Source organism: Tachypleus tridentatus, chromosome 7, assembly GCF_004210375.1.
Source record: "Tachypleus tridentatus isolate NWPU-2018 chromosome 7, ASM421037v1, whole genome shotgun sequence".
Lineage (NCBI taxonomy): Eukaryota > Metazoa > Arthropoda > Merostomata > Xiphosura > Limulidae > Tachypleus > Tachypleus tridentatus.
Window position 1 is genome coordinate 148,330,176 of NC_134831.1, and position 20,085 is coordinate 148,350,260.

At 32.4% G+C, this 20,085-nt stretch overlaps 1 protein-coding gene across 4 annotated transcripts in view; it reads left to right on the plus strand.

Moving 5' to 3' along the window:
* Positions 1-203: 203 nt before the first annotated feature.
* LOC143256866 (integrator complex subunit 6-B-like) overlaps positions 204-20,085 on the plus strand; it is a 68,713-nt gene continuing 48,831 nt past the window's right edge. Inside the window, exons 1-3 of one of the 4 annotated variants that reach the window (XM_076514659.1) lie at positions 221-455; positions 11,508-11,635; positions 19,119-19,196. In XM_076514659.1, coding sequence (XP_076370774.1) covers positions 11,531-11,635; positions 19,119-19,196 — 183 coding nt within the window. In that variant the 5' untranslated portion in view covers positions 221-455; positions 11,508-11,530. Of the gene's footprint in view, positions 456-4,315; positions 10,491-11,507; positions 11,636-19,118; positions 19,197-20,085 lie in introns of those variants that run through there. The other 3 variants (XM_076514661.1, XM_076514660.1, XM_076514657.1) reach the window with 3 other exon arrangements.

The following is a 20,085-nucleotide window of genomic DNA, read 5'->3' on the forward strand; positions in this document are numbered from 1 at the left end:
CTTTTTCTATATAAATGAACAACAACAAAATTAGTAATTATATTTTCTAAACAAAAGTGATGCAGAGATAAGTGAATTCAAATTAGAAAAGTGGACTGGTACCGCGAGTACTTGTAGAATATGTTTTCTTAGTGACGTATAACTTGACTGCTAAAATTGTAGCCAATCATTAACTTAGAATCCAGCGAGATCACGTGGGCAACCAGCGTTGGTAACCCTGAACGAGGAATGAACAAGAAGGCGCTGGAATGGGCGCCATGATTAGTAGTCGTAAGAGTGTTAAACTGCAAATTTTAGATCGTATACACTTAAATAACACGTAATACTTCATTTTCACTATGACGATTATATTATTTCTTGTTGATACAAGCGCTTCTATGAATCAAAGAACTTATCTTGGCGCTAGACCTACTCTTTTAGATGTAGCGAAAGATGCCGTTGAACGATTTATCAAGGTAGGCTTAACGTACCCCTGTGCTCCTATAGTGTAAATTTTAGGTTTAAGGAATAGAGGTTAGGACAGCAGATACAGCTACTCTTGCACTACAAATTGTACCAGTCCTCATTGGTGCCGGTGTTAAGGTACCACGTTGCGTATGTGTAACTTGAATAAAAATACATTTATTTGGCATGGCACTGTTTATCAGCTGGGTGTTGTAAAGTAGACCATAGAAGAGAAAAGGGGGTTCAATTTAAAATTAACTTCTGCTTATTTTGATTTGTCGAGATGTACTTCTTTTTGACAAATGGCATTGCAAGAAATTTAAAGTAATGTCTGACTCTTAGTTTTATTTTGACTCATCAGGTGTGTGAACAAGCAAAACTCACCTTTAATTTTAGTATTATGATTAATAACAAAGCGATTTTGCTATAATACAAAATTCGGAATGTTTATATAAATTATTGGGTAACTTAGGAAGAGGTAATGGTAAAACATACTGGAAAAAACTCAAACATTTCAGTGTTAAGTAAACTTTGTGAAGTAAAAGATCATTGTGGTGTACTGTATTTAATATAACATTATTGACAGTTGCCATGTTTATTTTAGCATGGTGCATGTTTATCTAATAGCAGATTAATAACTGATAAGCATGAATTAAGGCAAATTAACTTTAAAGATCACTTGGTGTGAACATATCTGCTTAAACTGTTACATCATTAAACTTGTTGAATGATATAGTAAATAAAAATTGTATGCTACAATTAAAGAAGTTCCTTCTCAATAGAACTGAACTTACTAATACTCTAAATAATTTAAAAGACATTCATTTTTGATATAGCTGATATAATTGCACCAGATTTTCCTGTTTTGTAATTTACCAAATAATTTTTGTATGCTGCAGGTTCTGTAACAAACACAAGTGCTTTTAATATTCATTTACATAACTGTGATGTTTCAATTTATTATGGTTCCAAAATCCCTTTGTTATTGCTGAAAGACAATCAAAACACAATTTTCTGTCATAATTACAGGAATGCCAACCAGTATGATGTGATCATACTGATTACAACATAATTACTAAAAGTACAATAGTATGATGTATATACAGAAAAAGTATGATTTTTATTAATTATTTGTTCATTAAAAGTGGTAAATTTTGGAAACATTTATTTTGGTTTCTAATATATTCTATTAAACAATTTTAAAAATTCATTTCTTTTACAGATATCATAAATAAAAATATATTTAGAAGAATACCTTTAGAAGAAAAAATAATTTCATAAGTTCTTTAAACATTGTATACTTATACTGAAAAAAGTATAGCATTTCATCCATTTTCAGAATAATATTTATTGTAAGGATTTTTATTATACAAATCCACATTACTAATAAGTGATCCGTTTACGCTGAACTTAAAATAAGTATGGCAACAAGAGTACACAAATTAATGGCATAGATCTTCTAATAATTACAAAATGAAATAAAGTTAGATTTTAAGGTTTTTCGTGAAGGTAGAGAGAAACCTCTGGAGACCGTGTTGCTAAAGCAAGCGTTGAATCTCCAAAAATGTGTTAATTAACTGAGACAAAGAGCTCTCAACTATATGAGCAGAGGAGTATTGTGTAGTCTAACAAGAAAGTAAGCAGCAATGACTCAAAACTGCTCTTTTATGACTTACCCACAAAATGGAAATTTGCGAGGCATAATGGGGATATAAGATATGTCAGATGGGTGGGCCAGAAAGTTCATGATTGTTAGTGTTTTTTAATTGAACAGAAGTGTAAGTAAGATGATTGTAATGATGTATAAGCTATTCATTTGACACGTTCCATCACTGAAGCCACTCCCATAATCAAATAAGCAGCTTCAAGATAAATCAAAAATTTGTGACACTTAAAAAAAGTAAAGCATCTTAAAAAAGCCCAATTTGTTTATAATAGGCCTTGGCAATGCTGGACCAGAAGTGTGTGTGTATGTGTGTGCAGAAAAATAAAAATTGCATTAATTACAATATTTTAATTTACCTTATCAAAATTATACAACAGCAGTGTAAGTAATGTTTAGTGCTTGTTCTGTACTGTCTTGATCAAATTGTGTAAGTGGTCTGTCTAAAGTTTTGGTTCAGTACTGTTTCAAGTTTTAAATATTGGCAGCTCTAATTTATAGCATGATCAGGTAGCAGTCTCTAATATCAACTTAAGCTAGTTCCTAATACTTTGATTTTCAAGATTTATTCCTGTTCGCACTGTATACTCAAATGACATTGCTGATATGCAAATAACTGTGTGAATATGAAGTTTATGATGGTCATAATTCATTATAGAATTATTGTTTGTAAAAGTAGTGTGTATATATGTATATGCATATGGCATTAAGTATTAATTACGAAGTTATAATGAAAAAATTACAATATGAAATCATTACACGGTATGTTTTGAGCTTAGATGTATTGAATATATTGTCATAATGAGAGTTTTGATTTCAGCTAGAAAGTCAATTTGCATATCTATATTAAACATTTTAGGTAAAATGTAGAAGAAAACACTAAAATTTCAAAATCATGTTTTAGTCATTAGTGTATAATAAGGTATTTCTGTAATCCCATAATTAAAAACGTAATTACTTTTACAGTACATTAATATCAGAATCCTTTTGGACAGTTCTTTATGCTCCTACACGTGACTAAAGTCGCATATAGGTTGTATGTTCTGTAATATTTATGATGCCTCTTAAGGAATGATGAGATTGCAGTAGTCTGATATGGTTAGTTGGAGTTATTGTTACATGCTTATTAAATTTTAGTAAGATAATAATTGCCCTTATACAGAGTAGTTTGTAATAAATGACTGGTTTATTACAAAAGTGAATGGTCATTGAATAAATCTTGTAGTCTTTGTGTATAATAAATTTGAATGTATTAGATCACAGAATTTGTTTTTAATTATTTTGAATTTGTTGCAAGTGGAAAATCAATAAAAATGTGCATTTTCAATATGGTAATTTACTTCTTCTCACATAATAGCTTCCCTAACTTGTGCTGCCCTTTGTTTGTACAGTTTTTAACCCTAGTTTTGATGCTCTCACCTACCCTCACATGATTTCAAATGGTATAGCTTCTCTATAACAACCAAATAAGCATGTAACAACCCCTCCATAGTGGGATTGTAACACACCTTTCTAGTGCAGCTGATGCCCACCATACTGTAGAGCAGTCTCACTGTTTCTTGATTTGGCATTCCAATATGAAGTCATGCTTTGGTTTTGCTTTGTGTTTTATATTATCCTGTGCAAGTCCACTAGATACTACTATATTGACAAATTGAGTTCATTTGTTTGTTTTTCTAAAACATTTTTATGGAAAGTTTCTTTTGTTGCCACATAATTAATTCTCAATAGAGTATTACTACAGTAGCTTCTGGTTTCGATTTTGCCACTACTGATCCAACAATAGTTGGATTCTATGGCTTCAGGCTCCACACTTTGATACATCATGAATCAGAGTCTGTCATGTAGCCAGCTCCATTTCCAGTACCACTGTGAAATCTACAAGAAAATGTGGACAGCTTTTTTCTACCTCCTGTATTTGCTTTGCCTTTCTGTTCTGTCCTTGATCTACCTCCTCCTTTGTCTTTGCTTTTGGACAGTGATTTCTCAGATCTGTTTCCTCTTGTCTTCCTGTTTGCTTTATTATTCCTCTCTCTTCCTTCTGTCCTGATGTTGGATTATTTAGGTCTTCCACCCTTGTTCTGAACCATTTCTTATCCATTTGACTTACCCAGCACTTTGACATGGCACAGGTAGGAATTACCTTATTTAGATTCTCATATATATATATATATGTGTGTGTGTGTGTGTGTGTGTGTATTTCAGGCATGGGCCTCTTATCCTGCTGCAACTATCAGGTTTTTCCCAGCTCATTTCTCGTGTCACCATCTCACTCTCATCCTCCATTATCTCTCATCTATTCATCTCCTTTCTGAGGTTATCTACCATTCCTTGTAAAATTTGTGGCAAAAACATATACCCTTTTATATACATTAGCGCACTTCCTCAACTTTCATACGTGGCTTCTTTATTGTTGGGATCTCCTTGGCAGGAATGTCCTCATGTCACATGTACATTTATCTGCTTTCTAGTTACATAATCTCTCTCTGGCTTCTTTCTTGTGCCAGTATGTACTTGAAGATCTTCCTGATATTTTCAAGTCTTGGGCAGAAACTATACATGAGTGTTCCTCCATCATTTCTTGTCTTTACCAATCCCCTTCTGCTTCTATTCTCATGTATCACCCCTCCTCCCTGCATCCTCCCACTTACCAGTGTCATCTTCCAGGTCTCTGTGGCAAATTGCTAATAGTTATATTTTCTGATGCCAGTTTTGTCATTGACTGTTCAGTGGGGGTGCAGTTGTCCACATGTGCACATTTGTAGTTCTCTTTCATCACAGACAGTTCACTTATTCAGGTCCTAACAGAAGGATTGTCTCTTTGTGTTTCTGCTCCTCCTCTCTTTTTTTTTCCAATGCTTCATTTCTCTTCCCTGCACTGGATGTCATTCTCACTGGAGCAGTTCAAGATATCATGAACAAGGACATTGTAGAACAAGTATTTCACCTTTCTTCAAGTTTTTGTTCCAAATAAAACTGGGAATTGGCTTTCTGTTATCAATCTCTCCACTCTAAACTGCTTCAATAACCTCCTCTTGTTCACCATGAAGTCTTCTTACTTGCCCTTTGATGATTGTTAACACCAGATCTATTAACAACCACGGTTGATGTTTTGGATGCTTACTTCATATCAACTTCTCCTGTATCTGGACACTGCCTTCATTTTCTTCATATTGATCAGTTTCAGTTCTGCACTCTACCTTTTGATCTGGTATCACCGCAGTATGTCTTCTGTCACATGGTCAGCACCTTTGCCTGCTATATTCACAACCATGGTTTGCAGTTTCACCATTATATGGACAACTGTTTCCTTTTATCTCATCCTCAGCAAGCCTTTTACAACCATATTAGTTTCCTCCTATCAGAGGTGACTCATGGTTTGTCAAAATGACAAATTTATCTTGCTCACCACAGTATATTTTTCATCTGGGAGTAATTTTAAATGCATACCTCAGCAGGGTGCAACCTTATCTTTGTGAGTGATAGAGTTCATAGTTTTCAATTCCAAGTCTTCTCTTCCTCCATATGAGGTTTCTTTTTTGGGAACCTGGGCTTTATTAGAATCTTTCATCCCTCAGGGTTATATATACATGTTGCCTTTCAGTGGGTGTTGCACAATCAGTGGAATCTTATTTAGGATACCTTGGACTCTGCCTGGTTGCTCAACAAGGACAACATGTTGGTGAGCATTTCTCTACCTTCTCCCCTTCCTGATTTGTATCTCTTTGTCTTATAGGATGATGAATAATTTTGGACTCTTAGGAGATGGTTGATAATCAAATATTCTATACACACCAACCTTTTGAAACACCTGTATGTTAATAAGGTTTTAGATCATTTACCACTGATGGTACAGGGCCACTTTTTCATGATCTATTCAGAAAGTTTAACTGTTGTTTCTTAACACAAGAGGGTATCAACTTGCAGTTGCTTAGCCATCAAAAACTGGATCTCCTTTTCTTAGCTCAATTTCAGTAGGTCCATCTTCTTGCTTGTCACTTCCCTCGTGCTCTATCTCATCCAGACAAAATTTTGCCAGTGGAGTGGTCTCTTGCTCCTCAAGTATTCCAGTGATTATGCTCCTAGCTTAATGCAAAACTTTCCTTCTTCTGGTCTCTAGTTTTGCATTGTTTGGCTTTAGAAGCAGATTCCTTCAGTCAGGATTGGACCAGTCTTTGTGTGCTTATCCTACTATCTTCTTCCTTGTGTGCTCTCTTTTTTACAAACCACTCCTATGTTGAGTCTCTCTCATGTCCCCATTCTGGTCTGCACAACCATAGTTTCCAATGTTGAACCTCATTTAATTATCTCATCCCATACAGATGAGATTACCTTCATTCCTGTTCAAGTTCATGCATTTTCTGGCAACATCAGACCTATATTTTATTGTGCTGTAATTACACTGTCTTCATGTGTGGATATTGTCCAATCCCTTGTGAGATGATTCTTCATTGTGAGATGGCCTTCATTTCTTGCTCAGTCTTCTCTTCTTTTCAGATGGTTTCCTCTTGTAAATGGCCCATTTTCTGTCATTAGTCTTCCCTCCGAAGTGTTCCTCACCTCTCTGTTTCTTTTACTTGGCTTTTTGACAGTGTTTTTTTTTCTGCTTCTACCTTTGTGGGCTGTAAAGTAACTTTGTACAGTAGCCTTCCTTCTTCCAGCTGCTGTCATATTCTCTCCTTTTCTTTTCCCTTCTCTTTTACTTAACCTGTACATCCCATCCAGTTGCATTACCAGATTGGAATCTTAGTGTTGTCCTTCATGGTCTTACCCTTTGTATCATTGACCTCTTTCACTTTGTGCCACCTCTCCCTTAAGATGTATTTCTTATTCTTCTTCATGTGTGGACATTGTAAGTCTGATATCTTTCTTATCAATGTCTCTCATTTTCTAAATCACCCTACCTATGTTCGCCTTTATCCAGATTGGAGATTTTTCTTCAAGATGTCAATAGTGTGTGAAAGGAATCTCACCTTCATTCCTGTTTCTTTCCAATCCAATTCTCATTTGAGTTCCAAGTCTTAATTTGGATTATCATCATTATCTATTAAAGATTCGACATTGTTATGTTGCCTGCATTGCTTCCTTCTGTGTGTCTCATTCCCATCTTTTTATACTCTGAGATTCTTTTTCTACGTGTGATCTTTCTCCTGTTACCTTTACCAGATGAATTCTTCTCACTCATGCATTATTATTTCAGGATTCTTATTGTATTTCCAATGTTCCTCGCACCAGATCTGTCATCTTACCCTTTTTTTTTGTCATCCATTAGAAGATATTGTGGAGGCCTACATGTGGACTATGCTTAAAATTGTTATTGCCTACTAACTGCATCATTTGACTATCTGTCTTTCATCTTTTATGTATCATGCAACCATTTGCCATTCTCCATGCTTCATTTAGACTCTGACAGAGTTAAATTCTTACTTTCCTGTTTCTTCCATTACAGTGGCCCTTTGTCCTTGCCTAGAACCTGCTCTGTGGCATGTAGTTCCTATTCAGATGTACTTAAGTGTAAATCAATGCCATAAAGCTGTAAAGGATTATAATGTTCATTGAAGAGATGAGGTGTTTCACAAAACTGCTAAGAGGTTTTCATACATACAGTATTTTGCTTCATAAATAAGACAGTATATGATCATACCAACTCGTGGACAATTATAAGTAAAATAGCATTGGGATTATTGTCCATCCTTCCATTCTTTTCAAAATATGGTTTTCCTAGTCTCTCATTGCACTGTATTTTAATGCTGAATTCTTGTTTACTTTCCATTCCATTGCTATCCCTCTATCTATCCCAGTGGAGTACAGGGGTTCTTACCACTAACCAGTTCCTAGCTTCTGTGGTGGTGTACTACAGAAGCTTCTACTGAGTTTGACCAATTTCACTCAGTCAAGAGCAAGGTCGTGATGTTCTTTTGGTACAGGTAGTGATGACTCTTTTCCTACTGATGACATGAAGTCATACCTGATGTTACCTAGTGTTGGTCTGGACAAATTCATTCTTCAACTGGTTCTCTTCTATCTTACTACTGTATGGATATCAGTTCCTGGATAATTTGGTGGTGGATCAATGTAGGGCAAGCCAATATAAGTCTCCAACCTGAAATGAATGAAAAATTATCAATACCACCTAGTTTTGTGCCTTCGCTGTATTATTGGAACAGAAGTTGTTTTTGCCTTCTGCTTCCAGGTTTTGAATTGAAGATGGTTGGGATTCTCCTCTTGTTTCAGACTAAAGGCACCTTAGCTTCTCTGCATTGTCTGGCATGTGCAGTGGTATAGTGCCAAATAAAGAGGTGAGGAAATGTGTTTTTTAAATAATTACTATGATTAGTATATAATATGTCACAAAAAAAAAACATATACTAGTATAGTATTGGTCAGGAACTAGCAGCTGTGAATTGTAATTAATTTTCTCTCACCTTAAACTTTTGAATTCCTGAATAATTTTTTAACAGAACTTCCAAGCTTAGTCTATAGTGAGTTCCTTGGACTTGGCTACTCTTTATTTACATATCAATTGCTGAATAATGACATTTAAGTCATTTGTATACATAGTTGTTTGATTTCTAGGAGGGGTGTGAAGCTAATGAACATGAGATTTGTTACATGATTGATTAACAGCCTAGACCTCATTTCGTTAATGGTAACTTTCATGCTACTAAAGCCTTGTTCACATTTGGAAGAAATGCATAGAATGACTTTTGAACACCTGATTAAGGGATTCAAAACTGATGAAATTTGGTGCCCACATTTGTTTATAAAGTCTGTATACTGTGATTGTTTTTGAAAATGGAAATCTTAAACATTTACAAAGGGACTCTTTATTTTATTTTCTCTAAAGCTTTGATTTATCTCTTTTGGTCATTCATTGACCTCTAAGGTACAGAGCTCAGAAATTGTTTGGAATGGAATTAGAAATGCCTAGCCACGACCCATTTGGTTCATGAGAAAAAGCTGGTGTAAATACTTGTTTTATATTATTTATTATACTAGTTAAAAATTGACCTTTATTGATTTAAACTGTGATGTTGCTGTCAGTTGTATTAATAAAACTTCATTTCATTAATGGCATTTTCTGCTTCTAAGGTCTTTTTACACTTACATTTCTCCACTGATTCTAAGTCCCCTGCTGGGAAAGCTGTAAGTCTATGGATTTACAACTCTGAAATAAGGGGTTTAATTCCTCTTGGTGGGCACAGCAGATAGCCTAATGTGACTTTGCAATTAGAACCCTCCCCCCACACACACACACACTAATTCTAAAAACCATATATTGAGGCAAGTTAACTTGTCTGTGTAAACTGTAGTAATACCCATTTTGTGTAATGCTTCTAAAGTGATTATCAAGAAGACTAAGTTATAAATATTAGCTAAACCAAAATGGACCTTGTTTATACTATGGAAACTAAGCATTTCGTAATTACTGTATAAGTATGGTTAATAGGAAGCAGGATATTCATAAACGTTTATAGTCTTTTGTGCCTATACTGCAGATCTTGGGAGGTAACTAACATTTAGATACCTAACACGTTTATTGGATCAGACTTTGTATCTAACCATATCATAAATATTTTCACTCACTTTTATATAGTACTTTAGGTAATAGTTTTTTGCAATTCCTGTACCATGCACAAGCCAATAAACCCTACCAAACTGTGGTTTTGAAGCTGGGAAAAGTCTAATGTTAAGAGTGGTAATTCATTGCTTTATCTTTGAAAGGTTTTTACTCCAGTAACTAACAATAAAATAAACACAGGAAATAGGTGTGAAAAGATTGGAAGTAGAAATTTTCAGGAGAGTTACTTACTCATTTTGTGGTCCACACCAAAAAGTCCCAACAGTACTATTCATTTTGTTTCATCAAGTTTCTAAATCTATTGTTAATAGTACAATAACTACAGAAAATAAGAATGGAAAGATGAGAAATATAAACTCTGACCACAAGTTGTTTGAAACTTTGTTTCAAACGGTTCTCTGTGGTCACCGTTCAAAGAGTGCACATCTAGGTGACTTTTGTGCTGGTACTTCCACCACTTCAGTGTAGGAATCTAGCTATTATGTGAGCAGATGTAAGGTATTACATCAGAAGTTAACATTTTGCTATACTGAATATCTAGTTCCAGTAGATCCTTATCTCTTCTAACACTTCTCATTTGTTCTCCCCATTTCCATTGCATCTTTTTTACTTAGTTTTATTTAAGAGACAGCTCTATGGTATGGAGGAAGTCAGCTGTTCTAGGAGGGTTGTTGCATGTTTATTTGCATATTAGTGAAATCATGTGAGGGTAGATGGGAGCCTTGGCTAGTGATGAACAAAAATTGTGCAAATAGAGGGAAGCAGAAGACAAGAAACGTCATTATGTGATCAAAGGTAAGGGTAAGTATCAATTAAATATATGTTTTCAGTGTAGGAAAATGTTAGCTTTCAGACATTAAACTTTCCAAAATTCACCAGGTGAACATGAATAGGCAAAAAACATTTAATACAATCCTTTAAATTTTAAGTTAATTGGGATTGTAGCTCCTGAGGTTGAAAAGATAACATCAATGAAAGAAAAAATACTGTTTATAAGAATATGAAGGGCATTAGTAAAATGGCAAATTTTAAGTTTTATTAAAATAAAATGTTGAGAAACATTGTTCAAGCATAGAAGGACTACTAAGTCTTAGCTCAAACCTCAAAATTTGACTTTGGGGATTATGTTTATACATAAACTATAAAAAATTTATGGGAACCTTGGAAGAAAGGGGCATAGCTAATTACATTTTGCATATGTGAAGAAGTTTTAAACTAGGCAATTTCTTAAAAGGTGGAAAGAAACTACATTGTTTTCGTTGAAGAAAAGTAGTTTTGGTGAACTTTGAAAGTAGTGTTTCTGAGCCTGATGAAATTTATCGTAAACCAATTGAAACAGCTAGGTAAGGCAATGATGGCTCATTAATTTTTGGTTTTTCAAAAACCTTTTAATGCTGGAGGGATAATCTGTTTGAAGTGGGGTCATAAGGGAAGTCGGGCAGTTTTAGAACTGCATTAGCTTCTGTTGGCAGCATGGTTTTAGGAAGGGGATTTCTTATCTAACCATCTTTTTATCAGATTTTGCTGGAGCTTTATTTTTTTCAAAATAAGGTTTCCTTGTTTTTCAAGTAGATTTTGATATGGTACTGCACAAATGGATAATTAAGGAAGTAGCTGTTTATAAAGTGATAAAGACGTGAACAAAAATTATGTGGGTGGTTGAAAATTGAAGGGTTGTGATGAATGTTCAGATCATTTAGCTGTGGAAAAAATGAAAGGGTTCTGAATAAACTTTTAATTTTAGTGTAAAGGTTTTTATAAAACTGGAAAAAAATCACATTTCGAATAATGTTTTCAATTTGGTCCTCTTGCTACAAGGAGGATATCAACACACTGGAAAGATGCTGACAGACTACCAGAATGATACCTGGTTTAAGAAATTTGAACTGCAAACGAGAAGCCCAAAGATTTGGACATGTTTCCTCTGGAACATTGAAGAACTAGAGGTGACTTGTTTTAGGTGTTTACAATTGTTAGAGGCTTTTATAATCTGTCTGTTTCTAACCTGTGTCTGTTGTGGAATAAAAAATATGGAAATACAAACTTGAATTGCAAGAGTAGTTAATTATAGCTCTGAAGTAGATTCATCCTTGTTCTTTAGCTGGATGATCTGTATTAAGTTAGAAATGTATGGAATGGTTTAACTGATATTACAATACTTGCTGATTTAAAATAGATATGTTGAGTAAGTATGCATGTAAGTAGTTTTAGTTTGGGTGCTTTGGTAATCTTGATCTCATAGTCTGTCCTATTCAGGTGAAAGCTAAAATAAAAATTACTGTAGGGGGATGGATAAATGTGATATTAGTCAGAGACATGTCAGATGTAGCAATTTAGGCAATGCAACCAAGATTTCAGATTGCTTGATATGTGGAAAACATTATTTACATACTTTAGTAAAAGGCGAACAACATTTATTATTAACCTGAGACTAAGAGTTTGTTATTTTTTTTTACATTTTGGGTATTTATTTCCTCATTAAGCATATCAAAGGCAATTCTAGATTTGGTTATGCCTTCACCACTCAGTTTTTTGGTTCTTGATGACTTGGTTTCTTTGTGCATGCTTTGGCTTGCTGTTTGAGATTTTCATGTGGCTTTAAAAGGATTAGATTTTTACTTGTTTGGTCATTTGACCTAAATTTTTTTATCCACTAAGATCTGTGCTTATTGACCACTTCATTAGAACATTTGCACAGCACTCAATTTGCTTAAATATTCAAAGAAGACTGATCAAGTAATGATGCAGGTATCTGCTTCAGCACTGTACGCAAGTGCAATACAGTTAGTGAGAATAAAGATCTCACTGACTCTCTTAGGATCACAGCAGTAAGTATCAATTTAGAAGGAGCATCGTTATCAAAGACCCTTTTCTAAAATTTACTTTCGAAAGACAGAAATTTATCATCAAAGTTTATTACAGAAGCATTGAAAAGAAGATATCTGCTATTGCTAGGAAAATACTGTAATTTCTAATGATTGTAAACAAAGTGAGCAAAAATTGGATAAGCGTTTTTTAAGCAGTGGTAATTTCAGATTGTACTCCAATTGACTAATTCTTTCAACAGTGGTCAGGAGTTGACTACTCTCCCTTAACCACGGTATGTGAGAAATTTTACAAAACTGTTATATGGTTGCCAACAAATAGTTTTAAAAACTACTTATTTCATCTGAAAACAGGAATGCTCTTCTTCACTTGTGTTCAAAGCATAAACTGTGGGTAGTGAATTACTAAGCCTGTGATCTGGTATTGTAAATCACATTTCATTCATTTTTGTTTTAACAATAAAGTAAAATATGAAAAAAATTATATAAGGCTAGTAGATTATTTTGTTGTTCTAACAGTGTAAGTTGCTGGAATTCAATTGGTGTAGAATTATTTTATGGTAGGTTATGAATTTTTTGATCACTGTAGTAGGGCAAATAACATGTCAACTAATACTGTATTATATCTACTGCATATTTTTACGTTGTCACTTTTATAATTAGGACCCTTTCAAGATGGTAGTGTGTGTGTAAATTCATTGTTTTCATACTGTCCAAGATGAGTTTAGAGAACATGGCAGCATTTTCAGCCATATTTCATGACTAGATCAATCACAGATTCAAAGCAAACATCTTAACATCTTTGGGATGAACCATTAAACTTCTGCTGACTTCTGTGAACTAATTCTCTTTGATGAATGGACTACAGTAAATAAAGACTTTTCTGGCATCTTAGGAAATTCACATTAATATTATAGCAGAATGTAGTTCAACCTGATACAAAGTTGCCAGTCTATTTCCTGTTTATGTTGTCATCTTATTAATTTGACTTACATACCACTGTTTGACAATGTTTATTCCTTTCTATTAAGGTGATTAAGGGTTTGTTATAACTTAGAAGATCTTTCATACAGTCCATCAATTTTAACTTTTCTCTTTCTTCATGACAGCTATAGTACATTATTCCATACAGGAAAATTTTCAAATAGAAATGTAAACAATGACAAATGTTTTCTGCATTATACTGCTGTTTGTTTCTTGGTTATAAACTGCCAATTTGATAACTTGGAAATTTCTGTAGAGATGTTAATGAGATGATTCTTTTTAGTCCATGCAGTCTCTTTTTTTTCATTGATTCTGCTATTTTGGTTGAATGTTGTCTTTTGCTCAAGTATATCTATCTAGTCTGAATAAAAATGAACTTTCAGTCATTTAGTCCTTCCTGTAGAAGAATATTACTTTTTGATGTCTTTGATACACTTATCTCTATATCTATGCATTCTTTCTTAACATGTACTTTTTCTTACTTCCAAGTTCTAGTCTTAATGGAAATAATCAAACAAAAGATGAAATAGCTTGTCATGTTCTAAACATGTGTAAAAGCTCCTCAAAATTCTGTTGATTGAATTAATATCCTTGTGTTGAATAAGACAATTTTCTGGTTATTAGTATATTATGGCAGGGAATGGAGATCAGGAGTGATATGTAATAAGTTAATTGTACCATAACAATGAATATGGCTGAAAAAACAGTATAAACAGTTATATTGAGTTATTTTAATTTTAAAAATATTAAGCTCATAATTTCCATAAATTTTACCAAAACACTTTTTTCATCATCAAGTTATAAAATTTCTTTTTCACCTATCAACAAATCATACCAGTGAGAATTCAAATGTTTCTTCCAATAAAAGAATTTTGCTTATAAGTGTTAACGTGTTCCCAGTAGCAAAGTGGTGTGTTTAAGGACTTGCACTGCTAGAAACCAGGTTTTGATACCTGGCAGAGCACAGATAGCCTATTATGTAGATTTGTGCTTAATTTCAAATAAACAAAAAAGTGTTAACCATGTTAATGTTTATCCACCATAAAACTATTATTAGAATGACTAAAAGTTTGAATATGTGTACATGTATATAAATATACCTTGTATTTCTAACTTCTTATTTCATTATAATATTATGGATTTATCTTTTCGTGTATGTACAGTTTCACAAAACATACAGTCAAGAAAATCATTAAATTATGGTGTTGTAACTTTGTCACTTGTGAGGTCACACCTTTTCTGTCCATATCTTACATGACTGTAATGTTAGACATTTTGCAAGAAGGTTGACAGCTGGTGTCCATAAATGTTAGTTGAGATGATGATAAGGTTAGTGCCTCCTCTGTGTTCAATGGGGAATGACCAGTCAGGTGGGCAATGCTGTACATTTTGTATAGATCCTACTATGCCACAAAATAAGGAATTTTGAAATGAAACAGTGGTAAATGATGTCTGCTAGATCAATTAAGAAAGGAACTTAATCTGGCAGAATTAACATTTTTGTGTCTATAAACACACACACTGTGCTTGTGAATTAATAAAGTTTTGTTTTCCTTGTGTTTTATTTCTTTATTTCATTTTTACACGTTTGGTTATTCAGCGATACCACTTCATAATAAATATCTTATTTAATCTACTAGTGTTAATTAAACCTATCCCATTACTCTAAGGTTAACTAATTCTACTTAAACATGTACCATACATGGAAGCGTAAAGATTCCTTATTTAATTGTTAAACAGAAAAATCTTTAGTAATTCCTTTGAATTTTAATAGTGACTTTCTTCCCTACTACAACTATTTTTAAAGCTTTATATTCTTGAAAGCTTAACATTTATCATTTATTAATAATTCTTTATTATCCATCCATTTACAAATAAGCTTTTGGCTAGAATGCAAAATCATAAAGGGAACACAATCCATTTTTGCTTATTTAACTAAAATAATATTAACATTTTCCAATTTGTAACTTGTGAAGTTGGCTTTTCTAAAATTGGACTCTTGAGACTTGTGTACTGTAAAATTTGGCTTTCATACAAAATGCCATATGTGATAATGCATCTAAATGTACATGTGCAATAGTAGTGCTAACCATATCATTCACACTTCCTGAAAAAGTCAGAAATAACATTTTTTCCCCAAATTAAATTTAGACACTGAATAAGAAATTATTAATCCACAACAGTGTTGTGTGCTAAAAATAAATGCAACGATCAGTTATTTTAAAGTCTTGTGAATAAACTTGTTTCTGTTATCACTGTAACTGTATATGTGTGGTGTTTTATCATCCTCATCAGAAGACCTTTGGAAAGTGTTATCAAACATTTTATTTTCTGTAGGAACCTTAACCCAATCAGAACCATATCTTTCATAATCATTTATTTTATAATAACAAATGCATTTCCACATAATTTTATGATTCTGGAAGAATTGGTTTTCCTAAAATCATATCATTCTAATTATTTAACAGGTGATGTATGACATGCTAACAGCATACAATCTCACATTGTAACATTTTATTACAAATGCTTCTTGCATGTATTTGAGGAAAAGAAACAAAGTTTGTTCCTTTAAAATTTATCAGAAGTATTTTGCAACTTATTACTGATAGCCAAGAAGAAAATCACTTGGCATAATGCTTCCTGCACAACCTATTGAGTTTGTCTTAATAGTCCACTACAAAATTCTTAAGTTTCTTCATAAATGCTAACAACCTGTACTGGTGCAGCTCACTGTGCCAGACAGTTTATCCTGTCCTATAAAGTTACCTGTTTACATATACTCATCATTTTAGTTGTTTATTTAAGCTTCCTAGTATTCTTCTTTGAAGTTCATATATTCCTTATGTATTAGAAAACTTTTTAAAAGATCAACTTAGAAGTACTGTCCCAATGTCTATCAGAAGCTCCTTGAATCTTAGCTAATAATCAACTTCTCTGATCTACTGTTACAAGTATTTTTTGTTTCAAGAGAGTACTGTAAAGAGCATCATCATTAGACCCAGATATAAAAGTATATTTTCAAGAACAAACTGATCATGTGCTAACATTACATGATCCTTTATGAGTAATAGAAATTCAGGCTAATTTTATAATTAATGATTGTCTTTGAAGGCATAAGTTTATAAAATGGTGTGTGTGACATTTTTCCTAGTGAAGTTTTCATGAACAGGTGACATCTGATGAATTAGAAAAGTATAGTTTTCTTGTTAATTAAACTAAAGAATTGGTAAGTAATTTTAAAATATTTTTATCATAAGATGTTAAGTAGAATAAATATTAACTCTGCCTGTCATTTGAAGTAGAGATAATTTTCACATTAGTTTTTCAGTCATCATCTAAAAGATGTGTACACATATGAAACTTATGTGCAACTAGAAATGTGTAAATTTAGTTGTGAATGCTTTCATCATAAGTAATTCAGTTACACTATTTTCTTAATTATTTGTTAACACTGACAATAAATTTTAAAAGTTAATGAATCAGAATTAAGTTTGAAGTCTAAGAAATAACTGGCTGTAAACAATAACATTTTTCATCTTATGCCAATATTAGCAGTTCACATTCAAGGAGACCTTAAATTACAGTTTATCACCAGATTTGCTGTTGATGAATTAGGAACTGTTTAAGGAGAAAAGGGATTTATGTTTAATTTGTGAATGTGTCACTTTTAAAATAAACTATTGCTGTGGTACACAGTCAGTTGTGTAACTTTTATTTACTATGTATTAGTTTTATAATCATGATCACACAGTTCACATGCTTTTTTGTTGCTTATAAATGCATTTACTGTATATCATTTTTATAAGCTATATTGTAAATGCACATTACCAAAATGTATCCTATTTTACCTTTACTATTGAAAATCATTGATCTGATAATCATAAAATATGTTGGTTATTGTTTATCAAGGTGATATACATAATCATCAGTATAAAAGACTGGTTCTTAAAACAGATATTTCTTGTACCAAGTTAAATTGTCAGTCACCACAATGATTTATAAACCTAAATAAAAGGTGTATTTTTAAAGAGAAAAATACCACTGCCCATAATTTCTGCAGAGATTATTAAGAAAATCATACATCTTTAAACAATGCATGTTTTGTTATTTGTACCATTATTAATTACTTATTAAGCATCCAACAAACTAGTAGTATTAATTTGCATTTGGTCTGAATAATTGCTATTTGTTTTCTACCATAATTTACAGTAACAAGGGACTATTAGGTCCTTTAAGGTTCTTCATGAACACCCAACCCTGAGAAAGAAAGAAAAACTACTTTTCAGGAAATAATTGATTTCCTTTAAATTCCTATAAAGTGCTAACCTTCATTACTACCAGTTAGAATTCATTCCGTAAGTCATTCTCCCTGTTAAAAGATAAAACTATCTCAATTGAAGCCTGGCTTGTTTTTCATATGATTGTATCTTCTCACCCTTTCATCTTCAGAATATATATAACACAAAAAGCCAGAGACCTTTATCCTACCAATTCTCCCATATAATATTTAAGTAAAGTCACTTAGAATTCAAGGTTTCAACCAATGTGGGCTAGATTTGATGTAATTTTATTCACATTTTTCTTTTTATATAGTTTTCAGTTATCAAGCTGAAATTTCAGAACATTTGTGCATTGAGTGTTAGCATTAGTAAAGATGGGTAATTACTGGTTGTGTATTAGATCATAACAAAAGTAATATAATACTAATAAGATAGCCCTTAAGAAGTTGTACTTCTTTTCTGTAGTGTATTTTGCTTAAGTAATGTTAACATAGATTTAACCCATTTGACAGCTTACTTATTGATTACCATCAAAAAATAATCTGCTATTGAAACACTATACAAACATATTGTTATTTAAGCATTTTATTGCATCTGAAGTTTGAATTCATAATTTTTTGACATTTTTACTTTTGTCAGAAAATCACAGTAGCTAAGTCATTGAATTCATTGGTAACAGTTGCATACTACATAACATGCATAGAACAATAAAGCAAAAATTTAATTGTTGCATGTTTGTTCTACATATATACAGTTGCTATGACAGTGCTAATTTCAGAAATAATTGTGCAGTAAAGTATAACATGTTTTTCAAATAATCATTAATAGTCAGTAATAATACATCTACCAAAGAAAGGGTTTTACTCATTTATATGTACAGTTTTCTGCTGAGACAATTTAATTACATTTTAAAAATGCATGTTCATCTGCATAGTTTTACAACCTGGATGTGATACAAAAAAGGTTGACTAACAGGATTATACGATGTTGTGTTTGATGTTATATGTTAAAATGTTCAATGCTGTTATAGGTTCCCTCATGTCTGTGAAACAGTAGTGGATTCATATTCACTAAAGCATTATTAGCATTTGTTATTAAGAATTGGTATAGTGTATACAGTGTTTATCTTGACATGGCCTATGGTTGCCTACAAGAATTATGATATTACTATACAATACATGAAAATTATTTGTAAATGTTCAATTTTCATTCTGTAATTTAATCACTTTTTCATTAGGCATAAAGGCAAAATGAAAATATTTAGTTTAGGTCAGTATAACATTAAAAAACAATAATAAAATAAACTTTTAAGTCATTATTAGTTTAAATATTTCTTTCAGATAAGACAGAGAGATTCAGCCAGTAGGGGAGACAGATACATGCTACTTACTTTTGAAGAACCTCCTGTACATGTAAAGGTAAAGAAATGCTAAAGAGTATAGTTGTTATAAAATAAAAAGTATTTTTTTACATTAAATAACAGGCTCCATTTTACATTTATGTTGAAAACTAAATTTTCCAACTATGTTGGATCTCTTTGGCCCAGCTAGTTCAATAGTACAAGCTTTTATTCAGTGGAGATTTATTTAAGCATAAGACAGTTGTTCCAGTTGTTTGAAGTTTTTGTCATATTCATTTATTACATTTAGGCAAACAAAAGTATTTATGTTTCAACATAACGTTAATACTTTTACACAAAACCACACGATATGTAGAATGGGAGTTAAGTAAAAATTAACTTTGGCTTAATTATTACTCAGATTTAAATTTTTTTCCCCCATTTTTTTCTACCTTCTAATCCATCTGTCCTCCATGTTGTATTCTTTATTCCTGATTATCTCAGGGGTGTGTTATCTTACTTTGAATGATAAAACAAATATACAGTTAAATTCAATAGTATTTTTAGAAAAGATTAAAAAAGTTAACCTTAAAATAGGAAGACCTACTTGTGTCATTTGATGTAATCATTATTCACCAAAATCCAACAGAAGAAAGTATTAGATGCTTTAAAAATAAATTAATATAAAGAAGAATTGCAGCAATCGAAATTGCAGTTATATTGAATTTAGCTATCACCATCATTACCTGGCTATTACATGGATGTGTTTGAAAATGAAGCACTAGATAAAGCAAAGTTTGAAGTGAGAGGTTTGGGTAAGATATGTTCATGGTGTGGCAGCATGGAAATAGTAAATTAAAATAATTTACTAACTATTTATATATTATAAAACATTAATTCAATTGTATATGAAATTAAATAAAATAATAGTCTACCTTCTCCAGACATAGTTATCAAGAAAGATACAA